Source organism: Diadema antillarum, unplaced genomic scaffold, assembly GCF_040938485.1.
Source record: "Diadema antillarum isolate AM-2024a unplaced genomic scaffold, OU_Dant_1.0 seq00003210_RagTag, whole genome shotgun sequence".
Lineage (NCBI taxonomy): Eukaryota > Metazoa > Echinodermata > Echinoidea > Diadematoida > Diadematidae > Diadema > Diadema antillarum.
The window spans coordinates 118346-135653 of record NW_027273795.1 but is presented as its reverse complement, the minus strand read 5'-3'; the positions used below and the strand labels follow the sequence as shown (position 1 = coordinate 135653).

At 37.9% G+C, this 17308-nt stretch overlaps 1 protein-coding gene across 1 annotated transcript; it reads left to right on the top strand.

The window, feature by feature from the left end:
• The first annotated feature begins 1777 nt into the window (after positions 1–1777).
• Positions 1778–15458, top strand: LOC139715246 (glutathione hydrolase 1 proenzyme-like). Its single transcript, XM_071626830.1, has 11 exons — positions 1778–1880; positions 3665–3731; positions 4474–4697; positions 5678–5870; positions 8314–8477; positions 8979–9134; positions 9728–9864; positions 10893–11125; positions 12123–12354; positions 13977–14080; positions 15305–15458. Exons 1-11 carry the CDS (start codon positions 1778–1780, stop codon positions 15456–15458), a joined length of 1767 nt encoding a protein of 588 aa, XP_071482931.1.
• Positions 15459–17308: the final 1850 nt, after the last annotated feature.

Genomic DNA, 17308 nt, shown 5'->3' with positions numbered 1-17308 from the left:
ACAGAAACGATTCGATGACCAGCTAGTGATATCCTTACAAAGCGATTGCCAGTTACCACATGTCACGTGATGTGGATGTGAGAAGGAAATCTACAGTCATCATCTCTAGAGCCCGGACCCCCAACTAGGCATGGCTCCCGCCCCCTCCTTGCCCCCCCCCCCCCCCCAAAAAAAAAAAAAAATCAGCAATAAAACAATAACTGCAACAGTGCAAATGCACCCTGGTCTCTATAATTTGCTGAACTCATCGTTTCTCTATTCTGTTAAACTTTACACTAATTAGAAACAAGGACCAGCGTTTATGTTGTTGTGGGTCTTTTATAGGTTTGGTTTGTATAATCGCTTGTCTGTTTACTGGTTTGCCTGTTTATTTGTTCTGGGTATTTTTTCTCTGTAAACGCTCTCTAACCCAGATTACGATCCAAGCAAGTTTCCTTTATCTTTTTATCTATTCACCTAATTTGTTATCTTCCCCAGGGTAAGCTTTATCTAAATGCAAGTAGAGGTAGGTTGAACAAACCAGACCCAGCTCTGAAAAACTCCTTTTCAGGAAAAAAATTTTACGTATCTTTCTACTGCTACTGCTACCACCACTACTACTGATGATGATGATGATGATGATGATAATTATAATAATGATAGTAATAATTAAATAACAATAATAATAATAATAATAATGAAAATAATGATAATAGCAATAAAAACTATAATTAGTAACAACAACAAAAACAATAATAATAATAATAATAAAAAGAAGAAGAAGAAGAAGAAGAAAAAGAAGAAGAAGAAGAAGAGGAAGAAGAAGGAGAAGAAGAAGAAGAAGAAGAAAAAGAAGAAGAAGAAGAAGAGGAAGAAGAAAGAGAAGAAGAAGAAGAAAAAGAAGAAAGAGAAGAAGAATAATGATACTTCCAGTATATACTGCTGCTCAGCTGCTGCCACTACTGCCATTATTGCTATAGGTACATCTACTTCTACTTGCACATTAATGCTAGCCGACGGATGTCACTTTCTATAGGCAGTGCAGTGAAAAAAAAACCCGCGATTGATTACAAAAACAGCAGTAACAGTGAAGATGATTAGATATTGAGCCACTCCAAACGGGCCCACTTTTCCGGGACTGCTTCCGGTCTCTGTAATTTTTTAAAGCGATGATATAAAACCAGGACAGGTGCGCACGAACGAACGATAAGGCCAGACAAACATATTTTTCATGTGGAGTAAAAACTAACAACAACAAAAACAATAACAACAACAGCAACAACAACAAAACAACAGCAAAACAGGAATAAACACCATAACACAGAATTGTACGGAAAAAAGTGATCGTTTATTTGCTGAATGCAATGGCCTTCGAAAAGCTAAATAAGGTAAATGTATTCTGCCTTGGGAGCTTTCGAGGAACAGAAACTGAAAGTTCGTTATGCGCGATGTTTGGCGTCAGAGAAGCAAGTTGGAGGGGGGGGGGGGGGGATGAGAGCATCTCAAGGACAAACCAGAAAAAAAAATAAATCATGGGGTTTTGATTTGCATATCAATGATGGCACTTTGCCACGGCCAGTTAATACCATCACAGTTCATCCTGCCATAATCCTGAAAACGGTCGCTGTTTCTTCCTGATCAGTTTTCCCCACGAGTGTTCCTGATGATATTCATCACGGGATCGGCAAGGTGTTCCACCTCTTCGTTTTCATAATCGTCTAAGAAACAAAAACAAAACACTAGACTTTCACTGGTTGCTATTAAGCACGTGGGTGTGACGCCGTAAGAATTCTGAACAATGGGAATGACATTCTGCACCCTGTTCTGCGGTTGGATTCTCATGGTTGCCATAGGAACTGCGTCAGTGGGCTCCTCATCTTCCAACGTGGCAGAGGACCCTGGTAAGATAAATTTTTCTTCACAAAGACAGGAAGGCTGATCTCACATCCTACATCTATTGCTTAGAGTTATATGATCAACTAGACGATGCTAGAAGTATTATACGTTTAGAAGGAATCATTATGGAAGGGCAGCCCAAACGAAATGCTGCAAGTAAGAGTAACCGTATGTTATAGTAAAACTTACACACAAAATGATGAAACGCATTGGTTTTAGTCCTTGACAACCACGTTATTCTGATCAATTCAGTTCAATTTAATTCAAATGATTTTATTTCCATATAAAGTAATACAAAGCAATATACATAGGCCGCTAACGCTTACATGAGTACATTATATAGATGATGACTGGCGGGGGAAGGAACATACCGAATGTTCCACCCGAAGGGTTTGACATGCTATTGAGGGAGGTTATAGGTCCCGAGACGAAGTCGAGGGACTTATAGCCTCCCGAAATAGCATTTCAAACCCCGAGGGTGGAACATTTGGTACATGTTCGTCATCATCTGTTACATTATATGGGTTAGTCAAATCTGCTTTTTAACATTGTATGGAATAGGCAAATGTATCCTATCGATTGCGTGAAAAATATGATCGTTCAATCGTTTGGTATCGTTTGTCATTGTTACGTGAAAATGTTTTCCCTTGGGAGAACATTACAAAATGTTCTGCCCATGGGCGAACATAACCAATGTGCCTCCATTACGTGACTGTGTTTAGCCAATCACTAACCGGTATTTGACTAACCCATTTAATATAATATTTCATTCATATAATATATAATATGTCATTCAGCTGACCAGTCCTATTCTATGCAGGCAAAAGGAGTTTGTACGCACATTGGCGCTCTTTTGATTCAGATTCTTACTCATGTTTACGTTAGCCAATCAGCGTACGCACTGTTTCGCTTGAATGGTTGCTCGTTTTGTTCTCGCTTCCTGTTTCATACGTGCGATTTCTACTCCGAAGAGTGCACGTCGAAAACGTTCAGTAGCAGTATGTATTTGTTTAACGCAATATAATATTTTAAGGAACTTTGAATCACATAACTTTCAACAAATCATGAATACAATATTATAATGATATCAACTTTGGTATTTGGATACATGAACAAGGAAGTAATGCAATCGTATTTTGTAACTCTACATGGAAAAAAGGAATTCACAAGAAAAGCGTAGCTTGTAAAATTTGTGAAGTACTCTAGGAGATGAGGGCATCTCAAGATCCGTCAAGGATCCGATTAAATTCCTTTTCACCAGGTCAAGAGAAACGTTTTTCATCGCTATTTAAGCGTTAGCAAATGTGACGTTGAAGAGGGTGTTACCCAGAAGTGCCAGTTTTGCTTAGTATATAATGCGATAGGAGATAACTACCTTTGTTGCTTCTTTTCTATTTTATCACTCTTATACCATCCCGGAAGAGTAGTTCTCTTTCTACCTATGTTATCAACTTAAAAACAAAGGTTCGTTCATTTTATTCCCATGGTGAAAGTGTTTTAGATACTAATATGGGGAAAACAATTAGGAGCCTGGTAATGCTTCTACCTGCTGTGTGTGTGTGTGTGTGTGTGTGTGTGTGTGTGTGTGTGATATGTGTGTTTGTTTATTTGTTTGTTTATTTATATATTTGTTTGTTTTTTTTGTTTGATTGATTCGGCTCTATGATATGTATTAGAAAAAAAAAGTTTCATGGCTATTGTCTTTAACAATAGATCTCTGGTGTTCTAAGTGAGTAAGTAAGTAACCTAAGTAACCTTTCAAAGTTTCCAACTTAATAACCTTTTCCAGGTTTGGGTGGAACCTACCAAGATGCAGCTGTGGTAACGGACTCCGGCGTCTGCTCAGAGATCGGAAGGTGAGAAGAGGGCGTTCAATATCAATGGGAAGCGAACAGCCCTCGTAGTATGGCAAAAGCTTGAAAGATAATACAACTAAAGTATACACTGAGATTGAGCGAATGCTGCTCTATAAGTAGAACACATCAGTGAAATTTTTAGAACTGGACAATCCGTTCAAAAGGTCAGAATTTTTTAAAGTTTCGGTGCCGCCATCGCTGAATGAGTAGACTACAACAGTCCGTGACGCCAGTGAAGGAAAACGATTTAACGAAAATGTGAATATACATTCACTTTTCTAGCATACTTAAAGAGAATTTTACTAACCTCTCTCTGCAAGCAGAAGGAATACAATTACCCTCAATGTATGTCAGCAACATGTCGAGGGATTGTGTGCTTTTCATTGGAAAAAAAATTGTGAAATTCTACGTCTGGGCTCTGATAATGTTCGCCTTATTATCAAATGAGACGGCATATAGCGCATGTTTTTGTTTTTGTTTTTCATAGCCTACATTCTTGAAATGCAAAATTAGAGGGGCGTGGGTACAATAATTTCTTTGCATCTCCTGTCCTCCGTGTCTTGAGACACACGAAAGTCTAATTACATATAGCAAATTGTCAGTGCACTGTTACGATAAACAGTCAATGTGAGTCAGCCAGCAAGATCAGTCACGAATCGTGCAATCAATATACATCATCAAGTTAAGATTTCGTCTGTTTGTTCGAACTAAGTTTGTTTATTAACCTTTTTCCCTCCGCCAGTGAAATTCTCCGCAAAAATGGTTCTGCCGTTGACAGTGCAATCACATCCCTGCTCTGCGTTGGGGTGATGGTCGGGGGGAGTTCGGGCATCGGCGGCGGGTTCTTCATGGTCGTCTACAACCGCAGCAACGAGAAGGTGGAGGCACTGAACGCGCTCGAGACGGCTTACAACACAACGTACCCCGAGATGTTCGACGGCCAGGGAAAAGACGGGGCGAAGTATGGTGAGTTTGATGAAGAACAAAAGAATGAATGTCTGAACAGGATGGAGAGAGGGAAGAACACGTGATAACTGTATGTAAAATGCATTGATTATTTCCTCTCCTTTAATGTACAGCCTAGTGTTCTGTGTTTTAAAGGATGATTTACCTTTGGTTGAGACAACGTGAGATGGGGATTCAGAGTTTAACTTTTTCGAGAGATGATTAGAAACGACTCATGAAATATCAAAGAGCATACAATTCGAAGAGGATGCTCATAGATGACAATCGATTTAGAAATGGCTGAGATATCCAAAAACAACGTAAATCAAAAAGGTCCGCATAAAAGGTGGGTGCGACCTATTTACTAGGACCCCTTTGTTTCGGGATATCTCAGGCATTTGAAAACCAATTTTTATCAATTAATTTTTGAATTCCTCTTTGAATTGTATATCCTTTCATATTTCATGAAATGTTTCTCATTATCTCTCAAAAAAGTTGGAAACCTGAGGCCAAATTTCAACCAAAACAATGCGATCCCTTTAAGGTGACTTTGTAAGATTGTAATATTGGTAACCAAAATATAATGTGTACAGAACAACAACACCACCACCACCACCACTACCACCACCACCAACAACAACAACAACAACAACAACAACAACAAAACAATTGACTTAGAGAAGTTGCTTAAGCAAGCTAATGCATGGCTTTCTTCACTGCTTTGAATCAGTGCTGTGGACAACAATGGTCTTGGTCTTAAAAAGATTGTGAGTTGAAAGTTGAAGTTCGGTATAGAGAGCTCCATGTGATGACTGCTAAATGTTATTCGTTATAAATGAGATAAAAGATGTTGCTGCATCAGGAAACAAGAATTCTACATGCGTTCGACTGAAGCGAAAGAAAATAGTTTGTTATACATGTAATTATCAGATATTTCGTCATGTTTCATCTCGATACAGCAAAATATACTGTATTTCATGACTTCTCTTTTCATTTCAAAGGAATGAAGTCGGTGGCTATCCCCGGAGAGGTGCGAGGTATGTGGGAAGCACACCAGCGCTACGGGAGACTGCCCTGGTCCGATCTCTTCCGGCCGGTCATCGACCTCGCCAGGAATGGCTTCCGGGTCGAGGCACATCTGAGCAGCTCCTTGTTCTCATTGCGAAATAGCTGGGATTTATATCCCACAGTGAGGTGGGAGACGTTTTACGTCGTCGAATAGGATCATGTTAAATTTGGGAATGTATGTTTGAGTGAAGATCACATCTACATAAAGCCTATTTTGAAATGACGTCACGACATGTGTTAAATGGTTTGCATTACGGATTAAAGGGTCTTACATTTAATTACTATTCTTAGCAATGAATGAATGAACTTCTGATAGCGTGAGGTGGGAGACTTTTACGTCGCCAATAGGAATTAAGTGAAATTTTGGAATGTGTGTTTGAGTGAAGATCAAATCTGTATAATACGGCCTATTTTGAAATGACGTCACGGGCGTGTTTTAAATGGTTTGCATTATTGATTAAAGAATCCTACATTAAATTCTTTTTCTTTAATGATGAATGAATGAAACACTAAAGAGCCAAAAAAAAATGCATTTGCTCATCTTTTCGCGTAGTTATTTGGAGTCTCTGATACCATGGTTTTTGTCCCCGCCGAACGAGTACGTGTGTGTGTCCGTGTGTCCGTGTGTCCGTGTGTCTGTCTGTCCGTGTGTGCGTCCGTGTGTGATCAAAATCTTCAATTTGCTACTTCTCTGTCATTTATGAGCCAATTTTGATTCTGTTTGTTTTTTATGATAGCACTACATGGGAGCTTTGAAACTTCTAAACAGAATTTCAGTTGTGACCTTTGACCTTGACCTTTGACCTATATTGTACATTTTGCTACAAAATGCTACTCCTTCGCCATTTCTAACCCGATTTCGATTCCGTTTGCTTTATGTGATGGCACTAGGTGAGGGCTTCAAAACTTCTACACAGAATTTTGACCTTTGACTTCTTTGACCTTTGACCTTGATTTTTTATCTATACTGTACATTTTGCTACAAAATGCTACTCCTTCGCCATTTCTAACCCGATTTCGATTCTATTCGCTTTATGTGATGGCACTAGGTGAGGGCTTCAAAACTTCTACACAGAATTTTGACCTTTGACTTCTTTGACCTTTGACCTTGATTTTGACCCATATTGTACATTGGGTACAAAATGCTACTCCGCCATTTCTAACCCGATTTTGATTCCGTTTGCTTTATGTGATGGCACTAGGTGAGGGTTTCAAAACTTCTACACAGAATTTTGACCTTTGACCTCTTTGACCTTTGACTGCTTTGACCTTTGACCTTGATTTTTTACCTACATTTTATTGTATATTGGCTACAAAATGCTACTCCTTTGCCATTTCTAACCCGATTTCGATTCCGTTTGCTTTATGTGATGGCACTAGGTGAGGGCTTCAAAACTTCTACACAGAATTTTGACCTTTGACTTCTTTGACCTTTGACCTTGATTTTTGACCAGTATTGTACATTTTGCTACAAAATGCTACTTCCGGCGGGGACATATATTACGCACCGCGTAATTTCTACTTTTCCTTGTTGCTGAGATAAAGCGAAAGCATTGGTCGTGAATGGAATGACTGAATGATACATGTACGCTTAGACTTATTGATCATGATCAACTTCGAATACTCTACATAAAATTTAGAATCTTAGCTCGATTATCGGGATGTTCATTTTTTTTTCATCCTCTGTATCAAAGACCTTCTATCAAAAACTTTGTAACTCTTTGAGCAGGAGAGAAAGGGAGAGAGAGAGAGAGAGAGAGAGAGCTAGAGGGAGAGAGAGAGAGAGAGAGAGCTAGAGGGAGAGAGAGAAAGAAAAAAATCAGTTCTATTATAGTGTTTGCTAGCTTCGTTTGATTGTCAAGTTTTATAAGTACATCTAAAAGCGTATCTCGAAAAAAAAACTTTTTAATCAAATTAAAACAGACTTTGTGGCTTTCAAGAAATGGGGGATGTTTGTTATTCCGGAGGTTCGTTATTAATCCGAAAACGAATTAAGGTTTGTTATTCCGAAGATTCGTATTCCGAAAATGAATTAAGTTTCGTTTTTCCGAAGGTTCCTCATTCGGAAACACACAAATTCCGTATACCTCAATGTTCGTTAATCCGAAAATGAAAAAAAAAAACAAAACAAAGCAAGACACAAACAAAACAAAACAAAACAAAATCGTTGATTTTGGGTTGTTATTCCGAATGTTCGATAATCTGAAAAAATTGCGTACTAACCAAAGTAACTCACGAATTACGAAATTTACATTGTTTTCGAGTTAACGAGCCTTGATAATAACAATTTTTTTCATTCATTTTCGGATTAACGAACCTCAAGAATAACAACATTTTGGAATAACTTCGGATTATTAAACGTCGGAATAAATTCGGAATAACGAACCTTTGGCATAACAAACTGTGACCAAATATCAATACTATTCATGCTATTAGTTCGTTACATTCAAAGTTATTCTCTCGTAGGACTTTCTTCTTCTTCTTTTTTTTTGCATACTAGGTCGAGATCATCAAGGTTGGAAACATTGACTTTTTTTATCCATCTTGCTTCTACTCCATACCCTAACAGAGAGATGTATTATAACGCAGAGGAAGGACGTGTAGCTACCCGTGGAGACATCATCACTCTACCCGCACTGGCCGATACTCTGCAGGCGATAGCCGAAAATGGCCCTAACGAGTTTTACCGGCTGGACACGGCCAGAAAGTTCATCGAAGACATTAAAGCAGGCGGTAATGAAATACTCAATATGTCCTTCCCTCAACCTCTTTCCTAATAATAATAATAATAATAATAATAAAAACACACACACAGAAAGACAGGAATGTCTATCTTCGTTAGCAGTATTTGAACTTGTAGGCTGCATACATTATTGGCATCAGCTTAGTCCATGTGAGATCATAGTTAACATTAAGATTTCATCAACATATACAAAAAAAATCTAATACTGCACTTAGTATTTGTTGTTTTTTGATAAGTTGTTCTTGGTTTTTTTGTTGTTGCTGATAACAGAATATAAAACCGCAACTGATGTCAAGAATATTTGTCCAAAAATGAATCAGTTTGTTGAGATTCACAGGGGAATACACATGATGATATGATGTAGTTGCTAACCAATGAGACAGATTTTAGAAATTGTCTTCACATTAGGTTCTTCATTTCTACCAAGTTTCCTATATGAAATATTTTCCTGGAGGAAACGAGTACGCGAAAGCCCTCTTTTTACTGCTTAGGTGGTCTGATGACGCTTGACGATTTGGCAAATTACCAGGCCGAGTGGATGGAGATCGAGACACTGCGAGGTTTCTCCCCGTCGAACCTTACCGTGTACTCAACCACATTGACATCTAGTGGGCCATTTCTACAATTCATTCTCCGGACAATGGACGGTACTTTTAATCCCTAACTCACGGCCTCAGGCTCCCGACTTTGAATCAAGTTGAGCAGCAGCTACAAATTGAAAGAGATTCCTTTTACCTTACAAGTGTCACTTGATGTGAAATATATGCTTTCAAATGGAAATCGTTATCATGGTAATGTTCTCACCTTGCTAATTAAGCAATCAATTCAATCAATATTTATTGTCTCTTTCTACAGAAAAAAAAATCACATTTCTAAATCTAACTAGTGCTAAAAAGACCATGAAAGAAGAGTGAATCACAAAAGTCACTAAACCACCTAGAGGTGACTGTTCTGACTGTGCAGTTTCATGTCCACTAAAATGACACTAGAATTGTCAAAAATAGAAGTTCCCACAGAGTTAGTGGGATTATAACAAAGTGGCATATCTACGAGCCACATTTTGCGTTTTCACAGCCTCGCGGCAATAAACGTTTGATTCTATTCTTCCACTCAACAAGACAATAAAAACAACGATATGTTTCATATAACGGCAAAATAATGACGAACAGAGTAAGAGTAATTTGTTTTTGTTCGTTTGTTGAAGTGTGTATCTGTTAAATCGTGTTTCTTTTCAACGCAGGCTTTGACTTGCCGACAAACCCAACATTAAGCGACCTTGAGATGGTAGACTTTTACCATCGATTTCTCGAGGTGTGCAAGACGGCTTTCGGCATGAGGACTCTTCTCGGCGACACTTGGTCTCCCGAGCTGGAGCGAGTCAGTAACATTCTTACTGTGACGTCACTAACCATCTCTGATCTATAATCCCATAACTACAATGAATTACCATGCGCTTTACATCTATGTTCATCTGTACAGTCCCGATAACATGAGAGGTCATTAGAAATGCCACCCTTCATCAGTTACGTAATCTCTGTCTACCTGATGGTTGCGTACATGCATACAGAGACAAAATATTGAGAGAAGTTGTGTCTAGTTTGGAGAAATTAACAGAATGATTAGGCCTATCGCAAAACAAGTAGAAGAGTTGTCATCCATGTGTGCTATTAATATGTGTAATTTTTGACAGATCCATTGTTTGTGCTTGAATTTGATTTTGAAGTCATTGAATATTGTGCTGTTATTTCAGATGTAGATGCTCATGAAAGCATAAAGTTAACAATTTGCCAATTTACTTCTTTTTCAGAACTGTAATAGAGTGTTATGCTATCTTGAAAAAATGAAATTGGAAATGTATAATGTACTCTTCCATTACATGAATAGGCCTATTCACACTAATTATTATCAATTTTTAATGAATTTCTTATAAACAGTGGCGCCATGACCGATATTATTTTAACTCCATTGCTAATACCATGGATGCTATATTGTGGAAAGTCGTCATGCCATTCTACACGCAAGGTACAACAGATTGTTTAGAAAATACCAGCAACCCAGATTTTTTGCGGACATCAATGTGATTTGAAAAAAAAAAAAAAAAGATAATTTTTCGTTTTCTTTCCGTCTGCAGTAATTCACCAGGAGCATAACCACTAATGCAATCACAAACTAAATTATCAGCTCCCGTCACTAACTATTGTATTCAATTCGTCCTCTTTTAAGACTGGGGGGGGGGGGAGACCTTTGTTCAATACCTTTAGATAAAAACTAGAAGAAATGAGAAAGAAATTTGCCTATTCTGTATTTAGTCGTATTGTTTTGTCAGATGACATCAGTTATCGATCGATACAAGAGCATCTCGAGTTGTTTTGCTTCTTCAGCATCTAAGTCCGATTTCTCCACAGGCACTCAGAAATCTCAGATCTCAGGAATTTTCAGATTTCATCCGGAGGCAGATCGAAAACCAGCCGAATGATGTCCTCAACGAACGCGGAGAAAAATACGTGTCTGACTTCGATGTCGGCGCCATCGAAGGAGAGAACTACGACATTGACAAGGGGACAGGCGACACTAGTCATGTCAGCGTCCTAGCGCCGAATGGCGATGCAGTGTCTGTCACGACGTCGATTGGCTATAAGTAAGGATTCGTGATCAGGAGAATTAACCCTTTATATCACGTACGGTGTACCGCAAACATCAACATTTGGAATTAATGAAAATTTTCCTTCGAGTTACAATTTGATTGCAACTGATTTACAAAATATTCTACATGAACTTATAGAAACACCGAATCAATCAGTGCTGTAGTCATTGTTAGTGGTAGTCATGATGGGGGAAAAATCATCGGTATACACACACAAACGGACTGGATTCGTACGAAGGACCTCCTGAGTCAAATCCACTAGACCACTGAGCTTTCCCCCGATAGCCAGTGTCAGTTGTAATCCTGACTTGGTACTGCGTATTTCTTCAAATACGTGTATTCCCGAAATCCTTACGTCGATTTTTCTTTTGGCAAATAAATGACAAATTGCCGTATTTGTTTACGTCGATGAGGGCAATTTGTTAATCAGTTGCTGTAAAAAAAAACTTCAGCATGTCCACGAATGTATTCTAACTTAAACACCTAAATGCTCTTCTGAGGCTTGGCGATATACAAAGAACTCAGGAGTATAGGGGACTCCATCAATAAGCGAATTTCAAGTAATGTGTAGATTGTTGCTGTATCCGTCCGGGGAAATTCCTAACACATTTGAAAACATCTGCTGCCTGTTCAGTGCACCTTTTTAAACTACAATTAAACAAACCAGCACGTTGATAAAAATGTATCCTATGAAATTGGATCCTATGATAAATGTGTTATTAACAGTAGTTTATTTGTGGTGCATCCTCTGTGTACGTTCCGATGTCTTTGTGTATATAGACTAAACAAGTGTAGCGCGGTACATTCTTAAAGGTGTAAATTTTGGACATCGAAAGAAAAGTTTCTCCTTCCTCATGAAATTCCTGCTAGAAGAGAGATCCATATAATCATAATATTATTGAAGCTGGAAAGTTTTGGTAAAAATATATATTGATCCTGTATATGTTATATATTTCTGTGTGTCTGTCTATTCGTTTTTTCTTATGGCAAGATTCGGCTGTAAAGACATGTCACTGTCCACGGGCATCGTGCCCAACAACCACATTCGAAACTTTAACTTCGAGACGAAATACAAGTCTTGGCGGCTCCTTTCCAACAAACTCTCTCCGGGAAAACGCCCTCTTTCGACCATGGGACCAATTATCCTCGTTGATCAAAATGGCGATGTCAAAATGGTTATTGGAGCATCAGGCGGAATGCGCATCCCTTCTTCTAATGCTTTGGTACGTGTTTTGTGCATTATGTACAATCATAATAATATTAGATATATAGCAACCGAAGAAAGAGAGAGAGAGAGAAAGAGGGAGAGAAAGAATGGAATCATAAAAAGAAAAATAACAAGGGCTTTCAGACCATCATGCATGCGAAGAGTTGGGTAGTGTACAGACTACGTCGAGTTTGCGCTACCCTACGCGTTGTGCATACGCCGGCCTGCGCAACATATCTTGTACGCCGAGAGAAGCGTAGTGGTACGCGGGGTACGCGGATAGTAAACCTGTTTAATTTGTTTTTTTCCCGCGAACTTTCGGCGTAGGCTACAAGGCGCAAACATAACGCAACTGATACCCAAGTCCATGATGCCACGCTATTGTACGCCATGTCTACGCAATTGTACGCAATTCTACACTACTTTATACGCCAATGCCTATACAATTATACGATGCCTAACGCCAGCCCCAATGAAAAATCCTTTGAGACTCGATTCAAGGTCTTGCCAAATCACTTCTTCGCTTCCGTCAAAAAGACTTGACAGAAGTACGCGGCCAATATTGACGTAGTAGGTACGCAATACTACGCAACTCTACTGTGATATACGGTGTGAAGAATGCGAACTTTTTTTTTCATGTCAAGTTGTTTTATTTCAAGAAAACAATATTATTCATTATAATGGGAGCAAAGTGCACGAGGTGATAATACCATCATCTCAAAATTCTTAATGTTTTGATGTTTTTCTCCTTTTCATTCGTTTCTTTCTTTTTTAAGTTGTTCAATAAGAAATTACCGTTCCGTTTACTTCATCTCTACTGCCTTTTGTTTTGCATCACTTCTGTATTTAAGTAATTCGCGATAATATCCACACACAATGCTTAGGCGGGAATAAAACCATTTGAAGATTTACTGTACATCGAGCAAAAAAGAATATTCCTCAAACCAAACAAGGGATGTTCATTTAATGATAAGAAGATAGTAACATTATTAAATGAAAGGGCAGACAATGCACAATGATGTAATGTAATGTAATGGAACTCTTTGTGTACTTAAAAGGAAATTCCAGTCCTATTGAATATTAGCTGAATAAAAAATGAATAACAGTTTATGAGCACAACTTGTGAAAATTTGATTTGATAGACATGAAAGAAGTTGTAAAAATGTGAAGTTTCACTGAATTTCACTGAACACTTTTTGAACAGTCAACATGAATATGCAGATAAGTGCGTTGATGTTATCCCCTCCTTTTCAGCCACACAGTTTGTACACAAAATCTTAAAACATCTTCTTCGTTTTTTTGTTTGTTTTGTGTTCAGAAGTCTCAAACCCTATACATGCATTAAAATACTTAATTTGCCTGACTAATCATTATTGTGAGTTCATTAACCAGGACCGATATTACATTTTACCTACAACAGAAAATGGAATTTCAATATTTTGTTTTTGTACGCATTCAATTGAAATTGTGAGGGGATTTCATTTTACATCACTCTTTTCTCTTCGTTTTGGCCTCTCCCAATCTTTCTTTTTCTGTCTCAATATCTCTCTCCGATTCTCTGGCTGAATATGTCTCCAACTATCTTGAGTAACTAAAACATGATCCTCATTTGCAAACGCCCATATGATATGAAAACAGGTGATTCTCAGAACGCTGGTGATGAACGTTCCTCTCCACGAGGCCATTACTGAGGGTAGGATCCACAACTACCTTTTGACAAACAAAGCCTACTACGAAGATCCGCCTCGGGTGAGTTCAACAGTATTCTCAGTTCAATTCAGTTCAGCTCAAATTTATTTCGGGGTTTTTTCACAATGAAATAATATATAAACATAAATCTTGTTTCTTCAGTGACAAAAATGATGCATGGAAATTTATACAAGGAAAACAAGTATAAAAACTTACATTAATACATTACAATCGTTGGTAAAGTAACGAACATGAAATAAGTGTCAATTATGCATTGTGTGAAAAAAAAAATCATTCCCAAGCACTCACCGTTTTTTTGTTTGTTTGGTTTTTTTTTTTTTGCTGTTCTTCTTCTCTTTCTTTACCCTTTCTTCTTCTTGGTTTTATTTTTCTTCTTTGTTGCTCTTCCCATTCGTGATCCCAATGTCATTCTTGCTATCCTTTTTTTTTTTTGTCCTTTGAGTGCCGATTGGTAGAGAAAACCCAATCGCGTTCTACACACTGTCGAAGTCTCTGTCAAAGAAAAGGTTTATAATCTTGGTTTGTCCGTATAAATTAATTCCCCATCTCAACAATCTTTTCACCGCATACCGAAAAAAAAACATACAGTCTTTGTTGCGTAAAAGGGGAACGTTAGTGACAAACACCAAGATTGCAAGACTATCCAGGCGATTCTTGATGAAGCAATCAGCTTGCTATGGTCAATCCACATTTTCCTTCCTTAAAATATATAGCTTAAATTAGAATTAGACACATTTCTTAAATCACCGTCGTCTAGCAATGAAAATGGAAGGTGGCCCGCTATAAACTTTATTTTTCATGTTGGTTCATGTTACACACATACACACACACAACACACACAAATAAAATGCACCTGGGACTGCTGACACGGCTGTAACTACTGAGTATTCGATGACAAAGTCGATTATGACGCCTTTAAATGTGAAGATCTTAATTACTTTTGTATTTAATAAACTTTCAGGGTTGGTTTGCATGTTGTTGTCGTTATGAACTTCACTAATAGAACTTGAAAGTCGCCATAGGAGATATTCATGTTAAGTTGCAATTAGATCGCAATTGCTACTCAAGAAACCATCTATTGTACTCGTAGTTATTATTTGTCATTGTCGACAGACCAGGAAAATTTCATGCCAGAAATGTTTCTTGTTTTACAGTATTTGATTTGCATTTATGCACTTGTTCCTACCCTGTCCTCTTTTAATTAGCCCATTCATTTTCTTCTTCCACTTCACTTTTTGTTTTTTTCACCACCAGAGCATATCGCGTGCAATTCGTGCCAAACTGAGAAACCGCGGACATGTCGTTGAGCGCTCGCCACTTGTCGCTTCGGTCTTGGGCATCCTTCGGACGGACCAGGAAATAGCAGCCTACTCGGATCCCAGGAAAGGAGGGAGAGCAGCCGGCTTTTAGTCGTAGTAACACTTGTTTATTCAACTTTATCTCTCTGATATTTACCATCGCGCCGACGTGAAACCAACGGTCGGCGGAGGCAATGTTTTCGGTGTTGTGTGTATGTCTGCTTGTCTGTCTGTCTGTTTGTGTACAAGATAACAAGAAAACGGTTGAACGAATTTTTAGAAAATTTGCAGGGTGTGTTCATAAGAAGGAAAGAAAGAAACGACTAAATTTGGAGTCATGAGGTCAAAGGTCAAAGCTTCTGTAGGGCTCATAAAGATACGCTTGCTCTCCCCATAACTCAAGAACGGATGATCGCAATTTCACATAATTTGTAGAACATGTTCGTAATGAAGGAAGAAACACTTTAACTTGGGGGTCATGATGTCAAAGGTCATAGGTTCATAAAGGACATAGAATATGCTTAATTTCCTGATAACTCAACAACGGATGGTCAGATTTTTCACCAAACTTGAAGTAAAAAAAAAGGAAATGAGGGCAAAGAGCAAATGGCAAAGGTCAAAGGGCCAGCCTACGAAATGGCGACATCAGAATTATGGCTGCATGATGGAGGTGTTTTCCTTCCGAGTGGTCCTCTTCGTTGCCATTGTTTGTGGAAATGTTGATGGTTTTCTCTTTTTTTTTGGGGGGGGGGGGGTTAAAGCGTTATCATCAAATTTGCAATTGCATTCCATGTGCATTCGAAACCATAATCATACAAATTGAAGTTCTTATAAAGTATACTGGTGAAAAAGAAAATAGATGTTTGATTCATGTCAAGCAATTCTCACTATGTCGTCAAGGATACACGTGTATAAATCAGTTATGTCTTTTTTTTTTGTAGGTGCAAATGTCGATCTGTATCTCGTATATTGGCAATTTCTTTTTTAATAGATAAAGAATGGCTTATAATGCATTTTTGTATTCTTTCTTTAAACATTAGGAAACTCATAACAGTGAAGCGGTTACACGAAAATATGCCACTTTTCAATGTCGCTGAAATAAACAAATGCATATCAAAATCATGAAAACAACAATTACACAAACGCTCGGCATCGTGTCAGTAAAATTGTAAAGTAGCACACGTATCTGCACATACACATTTCAGATTCCTTTTTTGTCTGACTGGGTTAATTCTCTGAATATCTGTGTGTATCTGTCTATCTATCTATCTATCTATCTAGGCCTATCTATCTATCTATCTATCTAGGCCTATCTATCTATCTATCTCTATTTCTTCCGTTTCAGCTATAGTTTCGATTTATTCACCACTTTCAATTTAAATAGAAGAAAAAATAAAATACACAAAATTGACAAAACCATACAATAACAGAAAAAAGAATGATCACAATAAGCATCAGTATAACATTACATTTGAAAGTGTTCGGAGACAGACAGAAAAGCTATAATGCCTTGTATAAAAGTCTTGTCTCCATACGATTTCATTCATAAAATATCAAAATATTCTTGATGGAAACCATTACTGTATGAATTAGTACGCACATACATTCGCGCGCACCCACACACACGCACCATCTTTTTTCATATATATATATATATATATATATATATATATATATTATAAATAAATAAATAAATATATATATATATATTTATTTATACACACACATCATGTCAAATGAAATCTAGCCGACAGATGGTAGAACACACACCCAATTAACCTCTTGCATAATAAGGCCACGTCAATAAAGTACGACAAAGTGGGGGATGTTAAATCGAAAAACGCTCTTTGCGTGTGGAAACAGTTCGTGACTGATCGATAGTCTTGCGAGCGGAATAATACAATTAGCATTTTAATTTTGGTCATACCATTAAGAGCATCTTTGCCTGGTTATGTGTATTGA